General features: G+C 45.6%; 1 protein-coding gene across 2 annotated transcripts in view; it reads left to right on the top strand.

Moving 5' to 3' along the window:
* CMTM3 (CKLF like MARVEL transmembrane domain containing 3) overlaps nucleotides 1-22,812 on the top strand; it is a 107,918-nt gene that overhangs the window by 37,265 nt on the left and 47,841 nt on the right. For both annotated transcript variants that reach the window (XM_085640000.1, XM_085640001.1), the window contains exon 2: nucleotides 7,466-7,621. In XM_085640000.1, the coding sequence (XP_085496126.1) occupies nucleotides 7,466-7,621 (156 nt within the window). The remainder of the gene's footprint in view (nucleotides 1-7,465; nucleotides 7,622-22,812) is intronic.

Raw genomic sequence — 22,812 nt, 5'->3', positions numbered from 1 at the left:
TGAATCATACGTGGTAACGGCACGAAGCACTGAAGCCGCCGCAAATTATCCATAAAGAGTACTACTCGGCGTCCCACGTGATTTAACCCCTACTTTTTGCAATGGCAGCAGAGCCACTCAACATCCTACTATGCGGCGGCAGGGAGATATGGGGCATCCCCCTAGGGGATAGAAGGCATGCTGTCTCCTTTTACAAAGATAACATGCGGCTGTGGTAAAGAGATTCTGCAAGGTCAAACACTGACATGCCAACACGCCTTGAGATGTTCAACCAGTATCTGGCCTGCGGGTCTACAGGGCAAACTCTTGCCTCTTCCTGCCCTCCCCTTCTGTCTCATAGATAGTGCTTGACAAGGGTGGCAGCGCATTGCCCTAACAGCAGTGGACCTTCCAATACCTATAAATTCACATTTAACACTGTGATCAAGACTTGCTTGTTGGCAATCTAGCACATGCAGTATCAGCCCTTCGAAGCCTAGTGTCCTTTTGAAGGATGTTGACACCATTAGTGATGGGCAGGAATGCCCTCTCAAAACTGGTCATGCTCTCTCGCTTGCTCTATTGTTTTGGCAACTTGCCGCTGTATCGGACTGTCAAGGTTTTTTCAGATCCCTTAACACTGTTCTGGTTTTGCATTTTGGTCGAAGCCAGCTAACAATGGCTAAGCTTTGCCACCCCACATCTGTGGACAGTTTTGGAGTACCAAATTTTATGTATTATTTCCTTGCCTCTCAGCTCCAGTGGCTGTGCCGCAGGACCTCAGGCAACTGCTTGGAAGACCAGTTCGACAGAACAGCCCTGGTTCCTTACTAAGATATTCAAACATTTTTGTTTGGGAAGTCACTCTGCTCGTCTCTCTCCTCAACTGCTCTAGATCGCTTACCAGTGCTACTGTGGAATGCTGCGCTTTACAGCATGAGCACTCCACACCCGTGTGCAGCAACAATTCTACTAGTGAGCCTGCTCCATACACATCAAGCAGCACACACCTGTGTGCAGCAACAATTCTATTAGTGAGCCTGCTCCATACTCATCAAGCAGCACACACCCGTGTGCAGCAACAATTCTACTAGTGAGCCTGCTCCATACTCTTCAAGCAGCACACACCCGTGTGCAGCAACAATTCTACTAGTGAGCCTGCTCCATACACATCAAGCAGCACACACCCGTGTGCAGCAACAATTCTACTAGTGAGCCTGCTCCATACACATCAAGCAGCACACACCTGTGTGCAGCAACAATTCTACTAGTGAGCCTGCTCCATACTCATCAAGCAGCACACACCCGTGTGCAGCAACAATTCTACTAGTGAGCCTGCTCCATACTCATCAAGCAGCACACACCCGTGTGCAGCAACAATTCTACTAGTGAGCCTGCTCCATACACATCAAGCAGCACACACCCGTGTGCAGCAACAATTCTACTAGTGACCCTGCTCCATACTCATCAAGCAGCACACACCCGTGTGCAGCAACAATTCTACTAGTGAACCTGCTCCATACTCATCAAGCAGCACACACCCGTGTGCTGCAACAATTCTACTAGTGAGCCTGCTCCATACTCATCAAGCAGCACACACCCGTGTGCAGCAACAATTCTACTAGTGAGCCTGCTCCATACTCATCAAGCAGCACACACCCGTGTGCAGCAACAATTCTACTAGTGAGCCTGCTCCATACTCATCAAGCAGCACACACCCGTGTGCAGCAACAATTCTACTAGTGAGCCTGCTCCATACACATCAAGCAGCACACACCCGTGTGCAGCAACAATTCTACTAGTGACCCTGCTCCATACTCATCAAGCAGCACACACCCGTGTGCAGCAACAATTCTACTAGTGAACCTGCTCCATACTCATCAAGCAGCAAACACCCGTGTGCTGCAACAATTCTACTAGTGAGCCTGCTCCATACTCATCAAGCAGCACACACCCGTGTGCAGCAACAATTCTACTAGTGAGCCTGCTCCATACTCATCAAGCAGCACACACCCGTGTGCAGCAACAATTCTACTAGTGAGCCTGCTCCATACTCATCAAGCAGCACACACCCGTGTGCAGCAACAATTCTACTAGTGAGCCTGCTCCATACACATCAAGCAGCACACACCTGTGTGCAGCAACAATTCTACTAGTGAGCCTGCTCCATACTCATCAAGCAGCACACACCCGTGTGCAGCAACAATTCTACTAGTGAGCCTGCTCCATACTCATCAAGCAGCACACACCCGTGTGCAGCAACAATTCTACTAGTGAGCCTGCTCCATACACATCAAGCAGCACACACCCGTGTGCAGCAACAATTCTACTAGTGAGCCTGCTCCATACTCATCAAGCAGCACAGAGACTTTTGGGTACTTCTTCCAAGAAATCCACCTTTGAGGAGCTTGCTGAACACTATAGGGTCCAACATAGCCAGTTCCTGACTTGTAATGAATTGACTGACGTTTTGTGACACAATTATCGTAAAGGCCATGGATGAGCCTCCAGCACACGAGGTATTACAAACACTACATACCATGGGATCTGGGTGTCACTTAATCAGGTAGATAACAAAAGCACTTGCCACATACACAATGTTCCCATTGGCACTGCTGAGAGAAGTGGAGTTGGGCAGAGCATTCAATGATGTTGAATGGGACCATATATTAGCCCTCCCTGCCACTGTGTACAGGAATGCCAGATTTAAGTTCATTGGTTTTTTATTTTTCATGAGTGTATTTATCCCCTGCGAAACTCAAAGATTTTTCCCAGAAGCGGATATCGCCTGCTCGAGATGTGGGCCTCTGGGCACAGACCTGCGTCATATGTTTCGGCAATGCCCCTCACTGACGGGCTTCTGGGAGATGCCAACAGTGCCATTGTCTGGTGCAGGCGCGCAGAAATGTGATTTCAGTTTTCTCATCCCATGAATCTTTTTAGCTGACTGAGAGGCTAAGGGAGTCAACATTATTAAAACAGTTAAACTTCCATGTGGCCACAACTAAAAAGGACCAGGAATCGGTAAATGAAGTTACGTGGGTTAATTAATTACAGGTTGATAATGAATCCAATATATATGCAAATCAAGAACATTATAAAGGTACAGAATTACGACTGGCAAGCTGAAACGTCGAAAGATATTCAGATTCAATAGCATAAGACATGCAATGAACGCAGTCACAGCAATACAGATACTGAGAAATAGAAGTTGGTTTTCCTTAAAGTAACTCTGATCCTCCTTTAGTCATGAATAGATTCTAAAGTAGCCTAATCCAAGTTCTAAATCCAAGAAGCAAATGAGTAATTAGGGAAAGGTCTCAGAGGAATTCAGAAGTGCGTGAAGGTGTCAGCATAGTGAAAACTCAAGAAGTCTTCTAAAAATGAATAAGTGCTTGGCATAAAGCTACACACTTGCAAGGAAAACAGAGAGGCCAGTACCCCTCAAAGTCAAAAGGGATATGAATCTGATCTCTAACTGTATGAGACTAAGCAAACCAAAATGTTTCAAGAACAGTCCTATTTTTTCCCCATGTCACCAGAAACCCAATTGTTTCTCCTCACCAAGGTAGGGTTCGGTAACTTCCTTTGACTTTCTCATCCCACAAACCTAGACAGTCTCCGCAACCTTGAGTGTCTCCTCGTTCCTGACACACAATGAATAGGAAGCTTCTTATGCTAGTTTGCTCTTCACATCCTTGCCAAGATGCCTCTTCCCAGGCCTCATTATCAATAACACAACACTACTCCTTTCTCTAGCTAAGAAATCATGAGAACACACCTGCAAAAGAAAGAACATGCAAGGCAAGCAAAAATAAATTAAAAAATTAAGGCCGTTAGTCAAGCTAACTTTAGTTAAGTAGTTCAATGTGCATTTTGAATATGTGATTATATATGCATATGTAACTTTAGAATAAATGCAAACGTGAATAAATGGGTTCATGACTACATATGGAATGTATGTTAATAAACCCAGTATAACTAGAAACAAATGTAAATGCGAATAAGAATTACATGTTTTCACAGTCAGACTAAAATCTAAACTACATACGTTTGAGTCTCTAGTTTCTACAGTGAATACATACCAATAATGTGTTTAAATGCTACATTTCATGTCAATAAAGTCAAAGCACACACGTATATAGTGTTAGGTGCATGTGAACATGGCGCTTCTGTAATGTGTAAGGGTAGAGCCTAAACTGCGATGCTCCACTGGTGCACTAGGGACATTTAAGAGTTCTAAAAAACATAAAGCTCTGACCCACTTTTTGGTCTTGGCCCTGATGCTGGCGAAACATTGCATCACCTGACACCGGAAGGTTAGTGCCCCTCCATCTGCGACTGAATGGCACATCTCAGCTCTTTCGTGGGCTGAATCTGAAAGAATGGCCCTCAGGCACAAGGGCGCCAGAGGTCTCCGGAAATGCCCCCTGTCATTGGACTGGGATGAGCTTACCTCCAGGTTTGAGGGCCTCTCTAGAAATTATACTTTTCACCCATAGAAGGCACGTTCCAACCCCGGTTCGGAATTGGCACAACCCTCATCTTACGCTCATAACATATGCCTGACTAGGCTGCCAATCATGTCCCTTATTAGCCCCTTCCCAACACACCACTGTTATCAACTAAGGTATAACACCCTGCATGCCTGTAGGTGCAGTAACCTCTTTCTCAACTTATGCCCAGCACATAATCAAGTAGCGTCATCGCGTCCCTGAAGCACACATTACATTATTACAGCGCACTTGCACCAATGTAAAAACTTCGCTCCCTCCCTCATTCAATCAATCAATCAAGACATTTGTAAATCGCGCTACCCACCCGGGAGGGTCTCAAGGCGCTGGGGGGGGGGGGGGGGGGCTGGGGGGGGGTGCTGCTACTGCTCGTACAGCCAGGTCTTGAGTAGCCTCCTGAAGGTTAGTAGGTCTTCAGTCTGCCGTAGGAGGATGGGGAGGGTGTTCCAGGTCTTGGCAGCTAGGTGGGAGAATGATCTACCACCGGTGGTCGCTCTTCGGATGTGGGGGACGGTGGCGAGGTTGGTGGAGCAGAGCTGGCGCTTCGACTGTAGAAGGTGAGTCGTTTGTTGAGGTATGCTGGTCTGGTGTTGTGAAGTGCTTTGTGTGCATGGGTGAAGAGCTTGAATGTGATCCTCTTGTTGACGGGAAGCCAGTGCAGGTCTCTCAGGTGGGGTGTGATGTGGCTGTGGCGAGGGATGTCGAGGATCAGGCGTGCAGAAGCGCTCTGTATGCGTTGCAGTCGTTTCAGTAGTTTGGCCAGGGCTCCCGCGTAGAGGGTGTTTCCGTAGTCCAGTCTGCTGCTGACGAGGGCCTGGGTGACCGTTCTTCTAGTGTCGGTGGGGATCCATCTGTAGATCTTTCGGAGCATGCGGAGGGTGTTGAAACAGGAGGATGAGATGGCGTTGACTTGCTTGGTCATGGAGAGTGTTGAATCGAAGATGAATCCCAGGTTGTGTGCGTAGTCTGTGGGTGTTGGTGCTGCTCCCAGGGTCGTCGGCCACCAGGAGTCGTCCGAGGCAGATGGGGTGGAGCCGAGCATGAGGACCTCCGTCTTGTCCGAGTTCAGCTTCAGACTGCTGTTCTTCATCCATTCGGTGACGGCTTTCATTCCTTCTTGGAGGTTGGTTTTGGCGGTGAGAGGGTCCTTGGTGAGGGAGAGGATCAGTTATGTGTCGTTGGCGTAGGAGATGATGTTGAGGTTGTGCCGTCTGGCGATCTGGGAGAGCGGGGCCATGTAGATGTTGAACAATGTTGGGCTGAGGGAGGATCCTTGGGGTACGCCGCAGATGATCTTGGAGGCTTCGGATCGGAAGGGAGGGAGGCGGACACTCTGGGTTCTGCCGGAGAGGAAGGAGGTGGTCAAGTCCAGTGCTTTGCCTCGGATTCCTGCGTCGTGGAGGCGAGTGCGAAGGGTGTGGTGGCAGACCGTGTTGAACGCGCCTGATAGGTCCAGATGGATGAGGGCCGCAGTCTCGCCATTGTCCAGCAGGGCCATTAAGTCACATTAGGGTCAGTCCCCTCAACAGTACTACTTACTGATCCCCTCATGTCTTATATGGGTCTGCAGTTTTTCTAAAGTTTGTTTCCACTCCCATTCGTTGATGTTTCATGATCTGTGACTGATGTACCATTTGTGGCATGATGGCACTACTTACCTGATGTAGGACCTTTCTGTATCTAGTTATGAACCTTTTCAGTTTTTTTGTTTTTGGTAAAAAAAACAATAAACCGATTTTTTGAGAATAAAAAATGCAGTGCAAGACACTGCCTGCCTGGCTATGCCTAAGTATTTTGAACATTAATTAAATACGGTTCCATGCATAACTGTGCTTTAATCAAAACCAAGGATTTTACAGTAAGCTTCAAGAGTTCAAGAGCCTCTCTGTTGGAATTTCTTATTTGATAAAAAAGTGTAATTAGCCCATTTTTATCTGATTTAGCACCAATATTGGGTCTGCATAATTGTGCACCTAGATTAGACCAGACGGAGAACCACAACAGGAGCGGGACAAGCTAAATTGTGTCCTGTAAGTAGGAAGGACTCAGTTTGTGAAGACATGAATAATGCAGACTACTCTGCGAGAGTGCTTTGAAATGACTTCCAAAACATTAATTTTTGTGATCTACTCACCCAAAGGTTTACTGGACCTCTGATCAAAAGGAGAAACGTTTTCCAAATAACAACTTCTTCCGCTATTTGTCTCTTTTCTGTCATCTGTATTTTCTCTTTCTCTTGATCACTTCGGATTGCAGTGTGCTAGACAATGTAACTTCATGTTCTGATGTTAGACCAGAAGAAACACCAAACAAATCGTTATTACTTCAGAGTTACTGTCAATGCAGGGTCTGGAGGATTAGTTATTCTGTCAATGTAAATTTGATACTTGTATAGCACACTACTCACCCGCAAGGGTCTCAAGGCGCTTGTACGAATACCGCTGTGGAACCCATTCTGGCTTTCCCTGTGAGGCGTCCACTCCTGGGCACCCCCAAGGTGGAGGCCAGGCATCCTTAGCGTTGTGGGGGCTGTTGTGGAGATTAAGCAAGCTATTGCCCAGAGTTGCAGAGTGGGACTCCATGATTGGAATAGGCACCGAGGCAAGAATTATCAGGTCCGTGGAATTTTTTTGAGCCCAAGACCCGCCGAGGCGGGGAATTGAACCCTGGTCCCAGGCTAGACCTCTGCATCAGGGTCTTCCGCTCTAATCATTGAGCCACACTTCTCCAATGTGCATTGTCAACCTGTGTCTTGGACTGACTCGACCATGGGTGACTCCTGTTTATTCAATCATACAGATTATGAGGGTTGTGGTCAAAGCAACATACAGGTTTTTATTTCGGTAATAATATCATTTTCCTGATTCCAGTTTAAATCAAAACTTTTTCAGTAAAAAATGGCAACTGCCTGCCTTGGATGGCATTGCATGTAATAGCTGTGAATTGACTCTGTTTGTCACTTTCACTTCCAGGTGCTGTCATTCATTATTTTCATCTGTTATGTTGCATCCAATGCTGTGGCGTTCATGACTGTCCCCCTGATAGAGCTACTGCTGGCAGTGTTCTACTTCTACGCATATGCGTCCAAACTCAACGAGAAGTTTACAGGGATTCACTGGCCTGTCGGGGTAAGTGAGATGTGAAACTTCACCTTACATACAGTTAATGCACATTTCAAACCTAATATGCAGAAAGAAGCTAGAAAAAGTCCGACGTACAACATCTGGCTTGTACTGTAGGAATGCTCTTTTTCTGCCAGTGGAACAGACCAAGCCCATAAAGGGTCTGGAGCTGTAGGTCATGATACCTCTGTTTTTCAGACTTATATGATGGTTGCTGTTTTATAATGCACATGAAGATTAAGGGTAGCATTAAAGATTCTTATTCATGTTTAGATTTTCAGTTTTCCATGAACACTCCTCGAAAGATTAAACTGTGGCAGCTTTCCAGGAGTAGTCTCAGAAATCTTTGTGCCAACAATTTGTAAATGTAAATGCAGGGCTCGAGTCGGGGTACCACGCGGGTGGACGTTGTCCCTCCACTTATTTTACCAGGAGCTAGATAACTGGAGCAAATGGAGCTACACATTCACTCTTTGGCCTCTCTGGGGCGAGATCGGAGCTCATTCAGAACGCTACTCACACGCTGGCTTCTCTGATGCAATCGCATCTAAGGGGTGAGCGAGGGGAGGCAATGAGTCTGATGGTGCAAGTCACCTTTCGTGATGTCACTTCCTGTCGTGACGTCAGCGTCCCCCCCACTTCTTTTTTTAGGACTTGTGCCCTGTGTAAACCCAAAAGTAGCATCATACGTACAGGTGTAGATTTGCAATATTGTTTAAAAAACAAAATAGGGCTGCACACAATTGTGTGTGTTTGATATCACCATTAGCATATAACACACTATTCTGTCCATGAAAATCCCTAACTGAGCATATTTCGCAGTCTTTCGAGCACTGTAAGAACATATTTGTTACCCTCTCTCATATTGTGACATACTTCACTATTACTGCAGAGATCAGATATTTATTAAAGATACTTATAAAGAAAAAGGCACTGACACAAAATAAAACAAAGCTTAATATATTTTTCATAAGTGTATTTTAAGTTAGTGAAGAAACTCAGTAGTTTAATTCTGTGGTTCATAAGTACCACTAGCAAGAAAAATAACATCTGTAGCCAAACTCATCATGCAAAGATGGTCAACTTACTCACACCAAAACCATCCCTAAGAGTGAGAAAGGGAATGAGAAGATGTAGGTGGTTAATTTGCTCTTTCTGTGAAAACAGATATTGCCTATTGGTGCGATTTGTATTGGCAATATTAACTGCTATATCATGAATACTGTAGGCCTGCAGACATGCAACTTGATATCATCCCAGAAACCATTTTTCTTTCTCTACATTGTCTGTCATGGGCCATTTGTCTATCTGCCTTGATCCCTGACTGATCTCGACATGTTTATAGAACAACTATCTATGAACATTTCAATGCAAATTTTCCAAGGTTCTTCACACTGACCTCTACCAAAGAACGACCCTCTTCATGCTGCGACCGTTTCCTTTCACATGAGGAACTTCTAGATTTCGTCTTTCTTCTAGCTCTTGGGAAATGTGGGGAGCAAGGATGTCACTAAATGAAGATTTTTATCCCAAGGAAATGCCTTCATGTTAAGAGACAATAAGACAACTGTGTTATGTGGCAGGCAATCCTGGATCATGAGAATTCACTTCATTCTAGGCCATTTTTGATTAAGGCATTTAAGAGAAGATGGAGAACTGTGAATTATGCTTTCTAATTAATGCACATCCTCTGCTCACAGAATGTCAATGGGTTTCAGGGTAACATGATGGGTCCCTTTCTCTTTTTTTGTCAACTCTGCCGGCACTTGTCAAAACCAAAGGCCTTCTGGACACAGTTAAGAAGTTTACTAAAACAAAACACACACCATCAAAATAAAAGCTTAACTCAGCATCATTTTCTTAGAAATACAAATAACATCATGTTCTAGATGACACACCCTGACACAACACGTGTAATCACTGCTGCTTTGTAATCAATGGAATGAAGGCTATTATAGCTTTGAACAGTCTTGTTATCAATTTCAGGAAGGTGTCAGACACATATGATGAACTTAGTGGGTGTTATTGTGTACAGTTCCTGGAGGATCATGTAGACCCTCTATACTAGAATATGTGTTATTTCACTATTCACCCACACATCATACACCCAAGCCTCTGGTAAGGTTCTATTCTGGGCAATGGGTGGTCTATACCACACATTTGCCTCCCACTTATGTAGAGATCAGTGCGCGTCACCTACCTCTGTGCTGCTACTAAGAACAATTCCACAGCTGAGGAAAGGGCAGCCAGTGTTCTTTCAAGGCTTGCCTGGTCGCTTGGTCAGAGGCAAAGAAGGATTGCCTTCTTTAGTCTATGCATTTCTCTCACTATTTCAATTCTCTTAGAATCTGGACCCATCGGGCAGCGCATATGAATTATGTTTTGAAGATTACTACAAGCTGCAATGGATGGCAACTACTTTGTTTTGCATGGATTGAGCCCCTATTTGCTGAGAAGTGTACCCCAACATTTGAGAGTGCTGAAAGGAGTACAATCATCTTAAGGTTTGGGCTGACAGGCTGGATTTAGAAAAACACCTTGTCATTTCTATTCCTGTAGATGCCAAAAAGGTTCAAGAGAATCAACAAGGCTGTACCACTATGGTGTGTTGGTTGTGCCAAACCCTTCATACTGTGGCTTGTGCCAAGCAGAACCAGTATGTTGCTTTTATCTGCTGGGATGATAGTAGTGTAGCAGACTATGCTTTCACCCTTATTCTGCAGCAGGTGTTCATTTCACAATATGTTAGACAATGAGGAGTCTAAGGATACTACCAGCTGATGGACAGAGGGATACAACATTCAATGCGTGCCAGTACAGCATGCATTGGGAAAAAAAATACCGTAAGTTAAGACTGAAATGACTAAGAGAAAAAGTTAGGCCTTTGATAAACTAATTCACCAATGTATCCTTGAGAGACAGAATAAAAGTGTTGGGACTAATAGGTCCTATGTGCTTTCTATAATCCATGATATTCTTGAACAACACACATCTAATGCTTAAGGATTGGTGTTCTAACTGTAATGTTCCACAAATGTGGGATTATGGGAAGGGCAGCTGAGGTCTGTAGGTCCATCTCAGTGCTAAATCAGGGACATACTTTGCTTTATTAGACATCGTGAACCTGTGGACAACTCCCCAAGTGTTCTTGGTGGATAGGGAGAACCTTTTCTGATTAACTGTGGAATTTTGACTCCTTATTCAGGTAAAGAGTTGGGCCCTCTTAGACGTCAACACTGCAGTTCTTTTGGAGAGATAGTGATTGCACCAATCCACAAAAATGATGACAACCTTCCCTGAATGCATGAAACAGTCTTCTGCACACCCCTGAGGGATTGGTGATATTGCCCACAATGCTTCCTAAACTTTCACACACATTCCGGGCGCAACCTTTTGAACAAAATGCTTGATAGGTGTACATGCCTTGTAGACACACTGGACTTTATCGGCTATATAGTACAAAAAACCATGGTGAACCTAGGCTCCAACTTGGAATGGACTTGATGGAAGTAGATCTGCACAAAGGGCCCACTCTCCCGTGACTGTATGGACGGATATGATGGGACATTCAAAGCCTATTTTAGTTTTAATTGTACTTTTGTGCTATGTTGGCCACGCAAACAGATGTGTTTTCGGAAACTCAAGTTTTCTCTTCTGGCTAGCAAACCTGGTTCCGCACCTAGAGAAGAATGCCGTGGGAATGTATTGTAATTTGGGATCCTGGTCACAAAATAATACTTTCTTATCTTATTTATTTATTTATTTATTTTAAATGAAGAATTCTTATCTTATACTGTCACACATTTGTTAGCGCTTTTATAGTTACCAGTAAAGTGTCTATCATTTACATTCACTTGAGGAATTTCCTCACTAAATAATTGCTTTGACTTCTCTGGCATTTACCTCTTGGTTTCTCCATAAATATATATTTACATTCAATAGTTTCTGCTGCCTCCTCAAAAATGATAGGGCTCACTTGTGCCTTCACCTCAATTTGTTTGACGTATTTCACACACGTTTTGGGACGAGAAAATGCGTCCTCCAAGGGCACAGATTAATTGAGGCCTTCATCTATTCCACTGCTTTCTGAAGGAAAACACCAAATGAGTCTGGGTAGCCCTTTCCCTCCCTTCGAAATAGTGATGTACCAACGTTTAACATTGTCTCAGACAATCTTTAACATATATATCAGACGCCAGGTAGAACCTCTCTCCTCTTAAACATGGCATACCACTTGCCTAACCCAAATATCCAGAGAAAGAAAAGCAGAGCTAAACTTAAATCTAAAATTTCAAGCATCCTATGATTCTCCAGTGGCCTAATAAATACTCTAGGTAAAAAAAACACAAATGGTGATGTCTAGCTTCTTTCATACAAGACAACACAAAACAAATCCTTTCCTTCAGTTTGCTGAAAAAAGGTCCGCAGTAGAATTTGTTGGTAGACATGAACATGATTACAGCTGTACTCTGAACTTGGGCTAATCACATGAACACCTACGTTTGTCCTCCTTACATAGGACAGAATCCCATAGTAAGTCTATAGACCTGCTGGGACACATCATACCGTACTTCCCTATTTAGCAAAATTGGAAATTAAGCTATTTGACATCACACGACAGACAGCAACACCAAGCCTTTTCTTCACGGGAAGTTTCATCAGTTCAAAATTAGCAGCTACTTCAACTCGCCTAGAAGACGGCTAAATAACGCAGCAAATCTCTAAATTTGTTTTAGACAAATATGAGCTACTGCAAGATATTATCCAGCAGTACTAGCTCAATTGTCAGTTGTTTGGCTATGATCTACACATTGTCTCTGCCTGAAAAGAAAGGTGTGGATACTCCAACAAAGCCAGATTCTTAAAGCATAATAGTATTGAAACCTCACTCTGCCTTCAATGGAGGTAAACTATCCAACAATGAATGAGAATTCTGGATATATTGTTGACCACTGCGTAGATTGCCAACATAATTCCTCCATTGATTATGAGCAGAATGTCCCTTCAGGCGTGCCCGTGAGCACTAGCCTTTGTGAACCATCTGCAAGAAACAAAAGGAAAATTAAGCAAGGGCCAGTCCCCGGTCATGCTAAAAAACAGGGGTCTACAAAATCCACAGGGCCTAGTCTTCAGCAGTTTGAGTCAGTCCAGCACCCAGCCCTGGTGAAAGAAGCGGGGCTCACAATCTGGACTGGGAAAGCACCATGGTCCAATCTACTTCTGGTTCCTCCAAGATCTATACAATCCCAAGGCTGGCTACCCGCAAGTGATGGGGCCAGTTGTACGATCATCAGTCCCAACACAGATCAGAGGTCCTTGCTGCCCATTGATTCATCTGCTTCCATAGCAATTAAGCCTACACCTGTGCATGGGGCAAAGCCTATGCCCACTCCACGCTGTAGTAGAACTGGCCAAGAGCAAACAAGTCAAGATGGGGCTACTTGTACCAATAGGCCTCATTTCCAGGAACCAAACCCCAGTTGTGTACCTCACGTACCAAGCCCTGTTGGAATTTGTCACCTGATTGCTGTCCATATGTCGCGGCTTTGGTTGGTGTACCATCACTTCCCTCTAATAAAGACAAATCACATCTGGAAGTTTAAAATAAAGTTTGCTATTAGCTTACACAGAACATTGACTTCTCGGATTCGAAGTACAGTGATACTACTGGTGAGAATAATTAGGTGGAGTGGTCAATCTGTAAAATCAACAGAAGGGGACTGTGTGGTAATATATTGTAGGCTCCTGATATGGCTCTTCGCTTGATTAAAACTGGCTGCAGACCGTGAAAACTAGGAGGTTCTGCCAGCATTGTTCCCCTAGGATATTTTCCCAAACCAAATTCTCCAAGGAAGCTGAGTGGGAGAGGGAATTTATTTTGTCAAGCTGATCCACCAGGTGCCTTCATTGTTCCCACTCTTAACAGGTACTAGCTACAAACTGCCCTGGAAGCCAACAACTGACTTTCTTCTTCTATTCTGGCTCAGGATAGGGTGACTGGCTTGGAAGCATCTATGGAAGCCGGATACGGGGCCGATATATTCCAGACTCCCTCAGTTGATGGCTCTTTTCACCCAGATTCTGTTACCCATTGATTGCCCTTCTATTAATGGCAATAGTTTGCAATTGCTCATAGGTGATGGATCTATACTTTTAGTAGCTGATGCCCTTGGTCTGTACGCCAATAGTGGCCCTATAATTTATGCCAAAACCTGCACAAAGCTTTTCTCTTGGAACCTTGCGGGCATTATGAACAAACTTGCATGCCCAGATTGGTTTAACTTTGTAGACTAATTTGATATTTGTATGTTTCAGGAGACCTGGGCTGTTACGGCACAATTTCGATGTGGCTTTGCTAGCTTTGGATGACCAGCATCTACATCTGGCTAAGGCTGGCCCTCAGGAGGCCTCACGATCTGGATAAAAACCACCCTGGAATGTACACTTAAAGAAATTAAACTTGACTCTCCTGATGTGCTGTGTATCACTGTGCGATTACCCTGGGGGGTTCGGTTTGCTTGCATAATGTGTATTATAGGCATGAAAGTAGCCAAGTCCACTTAGCTATCATTGATCTAATCAATGCTCATTTGTCATTCCTCTCAGATGGCTCTTACAGAATTGGGCAGGTGATTTTAATTGTAATTTTAAACATCTTGGTATCACCACTGGTACCATTAGTGGGGAAGAGGACGAAGTGTGGGCATTGCCTGCGCACTAACTTTTGTCTTTTAGGAAGTGGTTCGCCACTGCCCTGCAACTAAATGCCTTTGTGCTTAATAACGTCCTTAGAGCCTGTAATGGGAGAACACCATCGGACAAAGAGGGGAGAAACACGTTCAATCGGCTGGGTGTCACTAGTTGTATCGATTATATGCTAATGGATATCAGGTTGTGGCCGCAAGTTATAGATATGGAGTTGATATCCCGACAGGATAGCGACCACAACGCTTTGGACCTCACTCCGAGTCCAATAGGTCCCAACATTTCTACACACAGCAACAAGCCATTTGATAGGAGGCTTATACCCACTAGCAACCATCGTAGGTTGAAATGGATTGCCATTGCTGGCACTCCGGCCATTCATTCACAGATGAGGCGTGGTCGCTGCCCTGGAAGCTGTACTGGCCCTGGGAGGGAACTCTCTTGCAGCCGCCCCTGCAGCGGATCTTAACGCCATACCTTGTTTAGCTCCCTAAAGGAGCTCTTTTAGGGACAGACTATGTCTCTCTCTAAAAGAATTAAAGTGGCCCCCTGGTGCACTAAGGCTTATAGGCTAGCAAGGCACGCCCTGACGGTCGCTATCAAAGGTGGGTTTAGAGCCTTAATACAGAAGGCAGGATCTCTCACAAACCTACTATATCAAGGGCTAAACTAGAGTCTGACATGGATAAATGAGAAGCTCTTCTGGCAGACGTCAAATGGAAAGATCATTGTTCCTTTTGGCAAATTCTGGAGGGCAGGGGATTGGAATCCGTTGCTCCAATGTCTAGTAATATAAAGGCTGCTACATGGGTTAATCACTTTTTTGGTCTTTACGCAGGTGGCACGGGGGGAGGGGGAATCACGACGAGTGTGAATTGGGGGGAAAACAAACAGTAGGATTGACAGGGAGCTGTCAAGAGAATAGTGTTCCATATGGGGCGGACCCAGGGAGCAGGAGGTCAGCAATTTCTGTGTAATTACTGCCAGTGAAGTTGCTAATGTGATAGACTGGATTAGCTCAGGGAAAGTGACAGGATTATATAAGGTACCGGGGGAGCTGTGTAAAGGATATATAGAGCCCCAGTTTTCCTTGTATTTTAACAGCATTATGGGTGGGTTACCTATGCCCCATATGTGGGCAGGGGCTGAGATTATCCCGGTTTTTAAGATGGGCATGAGGTCCCTCCCTTCTAGCTACCGGCCAATTAGCCTTATCAACGGCACCCCGAAGCTTTTCAGTCAGATCACGCTAGGCAGACTGCAAGATTGGATTGATGATGTGAGCTTGCTAACACCTTTACAAGCTGGGTTCTGGGCTAGGACTAGTACCTCTAACCAAGTTTTCCGCTAGCAACTATTACACTGGAAATATGTAACAACGGGGGGGGGGGGGGGGGGGGACATCTATATGTAGTGTTTGCCGATCTTCAGTCAGCTTTCAACCTTGTCCCAAGGGCGGTGGAAGGTCCTGCTAGACCAGGGAGTCCCTAAATATCTTGTAGACGTTATCAGCAGGCTCCACTTGACTGCTCCCATTCCAGTAACTTGGGGAGTAAAGCAAGGATGAGTCTTAGCCCTGACTCTGTTTTTAGGTCTCGGCTAGTGATGGCTGCGCTTGCGCAGTCTCGCTCGAGAGATTTAATGACTTTCAGAAGTGGGGCTTGAACCCGCCCCTCTTCTTCCCTCTTCTCCATTGGCTGGCCTCTTAAATGCTGGTCAGCCATTGGAGAAGAGCTTTGTTTCTCCAAACAAGCCCCGTCTTTTTCGGTTTCAGGGGCGTGTTTTTTCGCTCCTTTCTCGTTTTGTACTCCCTGCCCCTTTTACATGTGGTGGGCGTGTTTTTTTTGTTGTTTTTTTTACATCGGAAGATTCGGCCATTTTATGCGCGGTCATTACGGAGCGGGACGTGGGGTCGCCTCTTCCTTGCTGCTCGGCGTTTCCTGGATCGGCGTTTCAAGTCCAGCGTTTCCTGGCTCTGCGTTTCAAGGCCCCTTTCAGGTAAAAGCACTCACTGATTTCTGAATAGGGAGTAAAAGCGTTAAGGTAACAATGTTGTTCCTGCTTGCATTTCACATGGTTCACGGGCGGCAGAGAAGTAACAGGACTCTGTCTTTAACTTCTTAGAGAAGAAAAATACAGTGTCCGCTTCTGCTCTGCCGCTTCAGCTGCCCCCCCCCCTCTCTTTCATTCCTCCCTCTCTTTCTGTCTAGCAGTTCTTCTCTTACTGAAAACTGTGACTTCAAGACGAGGTTCTCACTCTCTTGCCTCTACTTTCTTTTATTTGCTCCCCTGTGAAATCCTAAAAGATGAGCGCGTCGCAGTTTCAGCATTTTATTTACCTGTTGAATCAGAGTGCTTAGGCGGACCCTTTCAACGCATCGCACATGGGTGCCTGTGCCCCCGCTCCCACACATTCTGTGTGCCGGCAAAGCCCTCCGTTCTCTTTGTGCGCTGCTTTTTCACTATGTTCCTGGAAATATATAAACACTTTACAACCTATTTCGTCCTTACCTTTTCTCAGCAACTTAATTCTTCAGGCGTAGTTAACGACATTACACTGAGAAGCAAAATAAAAAGCTAACAGACACGGAATCCCGTAATGTCATGATGCCCCCTCCCTGCCATGCCCTCGTTCGATTTTACTCCACCCCCCTCTCCAGTGGTCCCTGGGCAGCAGGAAGCACCACACAAAGAGACCACACACAGACTGTTTGGATACACTCGGAGATTAGTTTAACTGTAGCTGAAAAAGTTGTGCCTACAGAGGGGATGCCTAAAATATTACTGCCAGCTGCTTAAGCAAAATGCCTGTGCACACACAACGCAAACACACTTTGTGCAAACGGCTGGGGATAAAAACTTTCACAAACCACATTTGGGCTTTTTGACTTATAGTTTCTGCACACAGCGCCACAGACTGCCCCTTGTGTGCTCGAAAGAGTCCTAATGGTGTCGATAGGGGGCTAACAGAAGCGAGCGGGGTCTGCGCATCCCAAAGTTAAAAGGACAAAAATGCAATAAGGCCCAAGGGCAAGACGCCCAATGACTTCCTAAAACAAGCATTTGCAAAATATTTAACATTTCAAAGTGAACGTGATGATTTTCAGAATGTGTAGGAATGAGTCCTAGTGTAATGTAACTGGTGCTTATGTAAAGCGCTCCAAACCCTTCGGGTCAAGTTAGCGGCAGCAAAAGCAGTTTACTGCAGCTCCCCTCTCCCCCTGCCCCCACCTTCCTTTCTACGCCCTCTCGTGCCTACTGTCCATTCCCTACTCCCGCCCCGTTCCCTGCTCTGCCCAGGTCCTTGCTCTCCCCCCCCCCCCTTTCCGGCTTTCCCATATCGGAGTGTGTCCAAAAATAATATTTTTTCCAAACTTATCGCTGCCTGCAAACCACTCTTGCCAGGGGCTATGGAGCAGGATTCACAAATACCCTCAGGCCTGTGTGTGTTGTGGTGGAGGGTCAAGCTGAATGGGTGTCGCAGCAAACTGTTTTTTAGGTCTCGGCTGCGCTTGCGCAGTCTCGCTCCGAGATTTAATGTTTTTCAGAAGAGGGGCTTGAACCCGCCCCTCTTCTCCCCTCTTCTCCATTGGCTGGAGACGATGTGGCACTATGGCCAGAGCTGCTGAATTTGGAACTGGGGAACCAGGTTAAGCCTTAATAACCAGTCCACCTGACCACTCTCCTGAGAGAGCACAATCTCATGCTAGACCTTAGAAGGCTTCGCAAGACCTTAGAAGCGCTGGTGTCTTAGCACCAGCAGGTGGACCCTAGTACTGGCAAGTCTTGGTTAACCTTCAAGGTTTGTCCACCACAATCCATACTGAAGTTCACCTCCAGTCTTGCTAGCAGGCCTATGAAGCAGCACAGCCAAGAACAACAGTGACTCTGTCACTTAGGTCACAGGACCCTTGAGAATGGCCAGCTCTAGGGCAGTGCAACAGGTGAGACCGGGCGCTGACTTTGGGTGGAGACATTATGTTTGCAAGTAAATTAAGGTTTTACAAGCGCTTGCTGCCTCCTTCCTGGCCTCCAGCAATTTTCGGCAACAATAAAAATGTCATGATGACTCTGGTGTTTAATGTTCTTCCTAGAGAGAGATCGGAGTTTTGTCTAGTGGAAGTTTTGACTCCTGGAAAGGTAGCACATAGGGTTAATGTGCCTGCAGCAAAGAACATGTACCATGCAGATACCAAAGTGCACATAATGTAAATAGGTCAGTGGGCTACTGCGTGTGTGTGTGTAGGTGGCTCTGTGGGTGGCTAGTTGTGTGTGGGTTGCTCTATGTGAGTGGCTCTGTGGGTGGCTCTGTGTGTGTGGGTGGCTTTGTGTGTGGGTGCAAATGCAATAGGTCTCGCATTTGAGAGTGATTAAGCTATTGACATTGTAAATAACAATGGCGTTTCTTTAAATGTTTCAAAAACATAAACAAAAATAATGTCATGAGCAATGCCAATAGCTCTAACTTTAACAACGCCGAGAGCATTGCATTGTAAATGCTTGTTATTATATGTGAATGATTTTGGTGGCCCAGTTGGGGTAGTGCAAGCATAAGGCCTCGAACCTAGCAAACAGGAAGGTCCCAGCGCTCATGTTTGTGGACGACACCTTACTGGTGGTCTCCAAATCCCCTAGGGGTAGTCAAAACCTGTTAGATCAGTTTGGAGTTTTCTGCAGACAGAGAGGACTGGAAATCAGTCTTGTCAAAACTAAGTACATACTATTGAACCCTTGTCCCACGCCACGCCCACATCAGGCTCCTAATGGTGTTCCATTGGAGAGCGTTCGCACATTTAAATACTTAAGTTACACTATTTTAGTAGGGAAACAACCTTCCATATGGTCTGCCTGGTGGCCCGATAATCTAGACCTGACCCCTATCCCAAAACCCGAAGTAAAAAAGTAAAAAACTTGTTTTTTTATGTTTGACTGTACTTTATCTTTAGATTGTGGGATTTCTTCCCGAATCTGCAAGAACGACAGTGGTTCAGACACTGCTGATGTCCAGACTAGACTATTACAATGTTCTTTATCTCTGGGTCACCCAGAGCAGACTAAAAAGGCTTCAGAGAGTTCAGAATGCTGTCGCACGGTTGCTTTTGAATGTTCCTACTCTTCCACCGGTACTGCTCTTTGAAGCTTCATTGGCTCCCTATCCAGGAAAGAGTCTTGTTTAACCCCTTGTGTGCCGCGCCCTTTCCCCGCCCTGTGCCGGCCGTTACATTAGCGGGCGGGGTTTATGACGAGCTGGACTCGTCATGGGCACAGCGCAACCGCGGCCCATGACGAGTCCAGCTCGTCATGGGCACACAAGGGGTTAAGCGACTCTGAATCGGTCATAAAATCCTGCACCAGAAAGGCCCTCATCACCTCTTTTCTCTGATTATGTTATCCCATTCAGACAGATGCCTTAGGTCCTCAGGGACCACTTTGAGTGCGATTCCCAAGATAAAAAGAACACATCTGGGTGGTCGCTCCTTCAGTTTCCTAACTGCTAAGTTGTGGAACTCTCTTCCTCTTGGTCTGGGATTGGAAGGTTCCGAAATTGAGTTCTGTAAAAAACTCAAAACAGGGTTCTTTAGACAACTCTAAGCAGTATAGGAATATGTTACAGGTCGCTTGTGGCCTTGGAAGCCTAGCGCAGGCACACTCTGAATGGAGTAACCATGTGCTCTATAAAATTCTTAACATAACTCTCATGGAGCAGTTCGGCTGGTCGTCCCAGATACATAAGTGTAGCCTTAGGCTTGAACACTATACAGAGGGTATTTTGAGGGCCCAACACAGCTCCACTTTTTGTCTAATATCCCCAGCCCTCCAAATGTATAACTCACAAGCACTTGGGAGGTCTTTATATGGTGGAGAACTTGGGGGCACAAGAATGTAAGCGAGATGGAGATGGAGTCTGTGGAGAATCACCAACCTTCCAATTAGTACCCCACTTATTCCACTCCAGCTAGAATTGGGCCACAGACCCCTCGCCCATAGAGTAGGACTCAGACCACTGTTGTATTGGAGAAGGGTCTGGGCATCAGCGGATCTAGTGTCTTATCGCATGGGTTTAGAAGAAACGGTAAAGCTCCCCGAGGTTGCTAGGGTGCCATGGTTCCAGTACATTAAAAGTCGTTTGATTGAGATTGGGTGTGAGAATCTCTGGAGGAATCTGGAGACTGCTTGAAGAGTACCTTAGTCTGTTCTCAAAGGGGCATGTGGATGGTGGTATCATCATGAATGGGAGGGTGGGCTCTCTGACATTAGTATTTGGTGAGTTGAAAGATGTCTACTCTTTAGAAGAGTACGCTTGCAAAATCCCTGTACATTACATTTTGGATTGGGTTTTTACCACTTTATACAGTTACTGCCAAATGGCAACATGCCTACAATGAGTTCGACATGTCTTGTCCTCTGTGCTCTAAGGCAAAAAAATGTGTTGAGCATGTTGTCGTCTTCTGTCCACTTTAGCACACTTGTAGGAGGAAATGGATATTACCGTTATGTTGTGGCATGGGGACTAGGGAATTTAAGACAGCAGCTACGATGCTTAGAACCAACACTGCACAGCCATTTGTATTTGCTGGTTCCCGCTTCCTGCTACATGTGTTGAGATGCAGACATCAAAAGGTAGTCCCCTGATAGTTGTAATGGCTGTATATAGGTCTTGCATCTGTGAGCTGTCAAGACTGAGTGGAGGTTTATAATGCATATTTTGTTTTTTTTATTAAATAGGTCACCACAGCAAGAATTATATGTGTATTGCTTACTATGATTTTAGGATCTTTTAGCGGAGACTATACATTTTGTGAGGTTCATGAACTCAGCTTGTATTCTGGACAGTGTTTGCACTTTATTAGTCATGCTGCTATTGTTTGGATCTTTTATTCTTTTTAATGCTAAAACAATTTTATGAGATGTTTTTAAGTGTTTATTAAATTGATGTTTTACCTTTATGTGCTTTTATGGCAATTCGCCAGACAAAGATATGATGATGATGATGATGATGATGATGATTGCAATGACTTTAGAGGAACAGCTGTGACAACAACTGTCATGGAGGCACAGAGATCATAGTAGGGTTGGCAGTCATCTATAAAGAAGGCAGTAGCCTGTCAGGGTGGTGGAGGCAATGATCTCCACCCACCTGGTGGACAGGCAAGCGGGACTCCTACCAAACTCTAAATTAGCCCTCATGTTTGTTCCCCTGTCAGATATCACAGTTAGGGAATCCAATCCTTGAAAAGAGCTATAAGAGTTAAATGCCTATGACTCAGACAGTTGTGCTCCTCAGAGGTACCACCTCCGGTACCTGGTGGCATGATTCCACACCACAACTAACATGTACTTGTTGCCTGCTGCACATAGGGGTAAAATAGACCAACAATGTCACTATTCAGCTACTCAATTGGAACACCTACTACTGGTAGAGGTTCTAATGGTACCTAGTGGTACCTCTGGATTTATCACTCAGTTTTCAAGGAGGATGGGTTCTACACAAACCTCTGCTCATCTTTGTGCCACCAGGGCGAGTAAAACAGAGTCTAACCAATCCCGGGTCTTTTAATTCCCAAGAGGCCTGCTAATTGCACTTCATGGGCTAGTGACAACAGGATGTTTTGCAGCGTGAATCTTTCTGGATTCACTATGCTGTGCATTATTCCGCGATCTGGTGGTTGGGTCCGGATTCGTAGTCTTTCTTTTTTTTTTTGTGTAGCCCAGCTGGGCGTCGACGTCCCACCATTTGGTGTACCTCTCGTGACGTCGGCGTGCTTCCTGCGGAAGTCCCACCTTTGGGGCGCCATCTTCAGATTCTTTTTTCCGCCGTTGGGTCTGGATCGTCATCGAGAAGCTCCAGAGTTTTAAACGAAGGAAGAAGGAAAATACGCCAGTTTCATCGAAGGAGAATTTACAGAAGACTACATAGAGGAAGGAATTACAGCCGGGACGGCGAAGAAGGAGGAGATCCTCGAAATTCTTTGACGCCCATAAATGCGCACTCAGGGACTCTGAGCGCAATTGACAAGACAACATTTAAATTCTGCCCTAACTGCCACCACAAGTACGCGCAGAAGGACCAACATCCAGTCTGCAACCTTTGCCTGCCGATCGACCACGAAAGCAAGGACTGCAACGCCTGTTCCGCATTCACGCCGAAGACACTCCGGGTGAGAGAAAGACAGAGGAGAGCCAACTTCAACATGGAAGGCAAGGGTAAGGCCCCGTCGCTGTACGATCTGGGCCTCTCCACCGACGATGAGGACAACATCGCCAAAGGACCTGATGTCTTCACGGTCGCAGAGACCGATAAGAAAACGCCTGAAGAGGTAAGAGACACGTCGAGTACGAAACCCCCGAAAGGGCCCCGAAAATCTGAAAGTGACTCTCGAAAAACTGAGTCAAAGTCCTCAAAAGGAACACCGGCGCCGAAAAGTTTGACGACCGCGAGTGGATCCAAGGACAGAAGGCCCAGCGGATCCTTCGAGAAGGATTCCCAGGTG

This window comes from Triturus cristatus, chromosome 12 (genome assembly GCF_964204655.1).
Source record: "Triturus cristatus chromosome 12, aTriCri1.1, whole genome shotgun sequence".
Classification (NCBI taxonomy): Eukaryota; Metazoa; Chordata; class Amphibia; order Caudata; family Salamandridae; genus Triturus; species Triturus cristatus.
The sequence above is the reverse complement of the archived record's forward strand: the minus strand, read 5'-3'. Positions and strand labels throughout refer to the sequence as shown.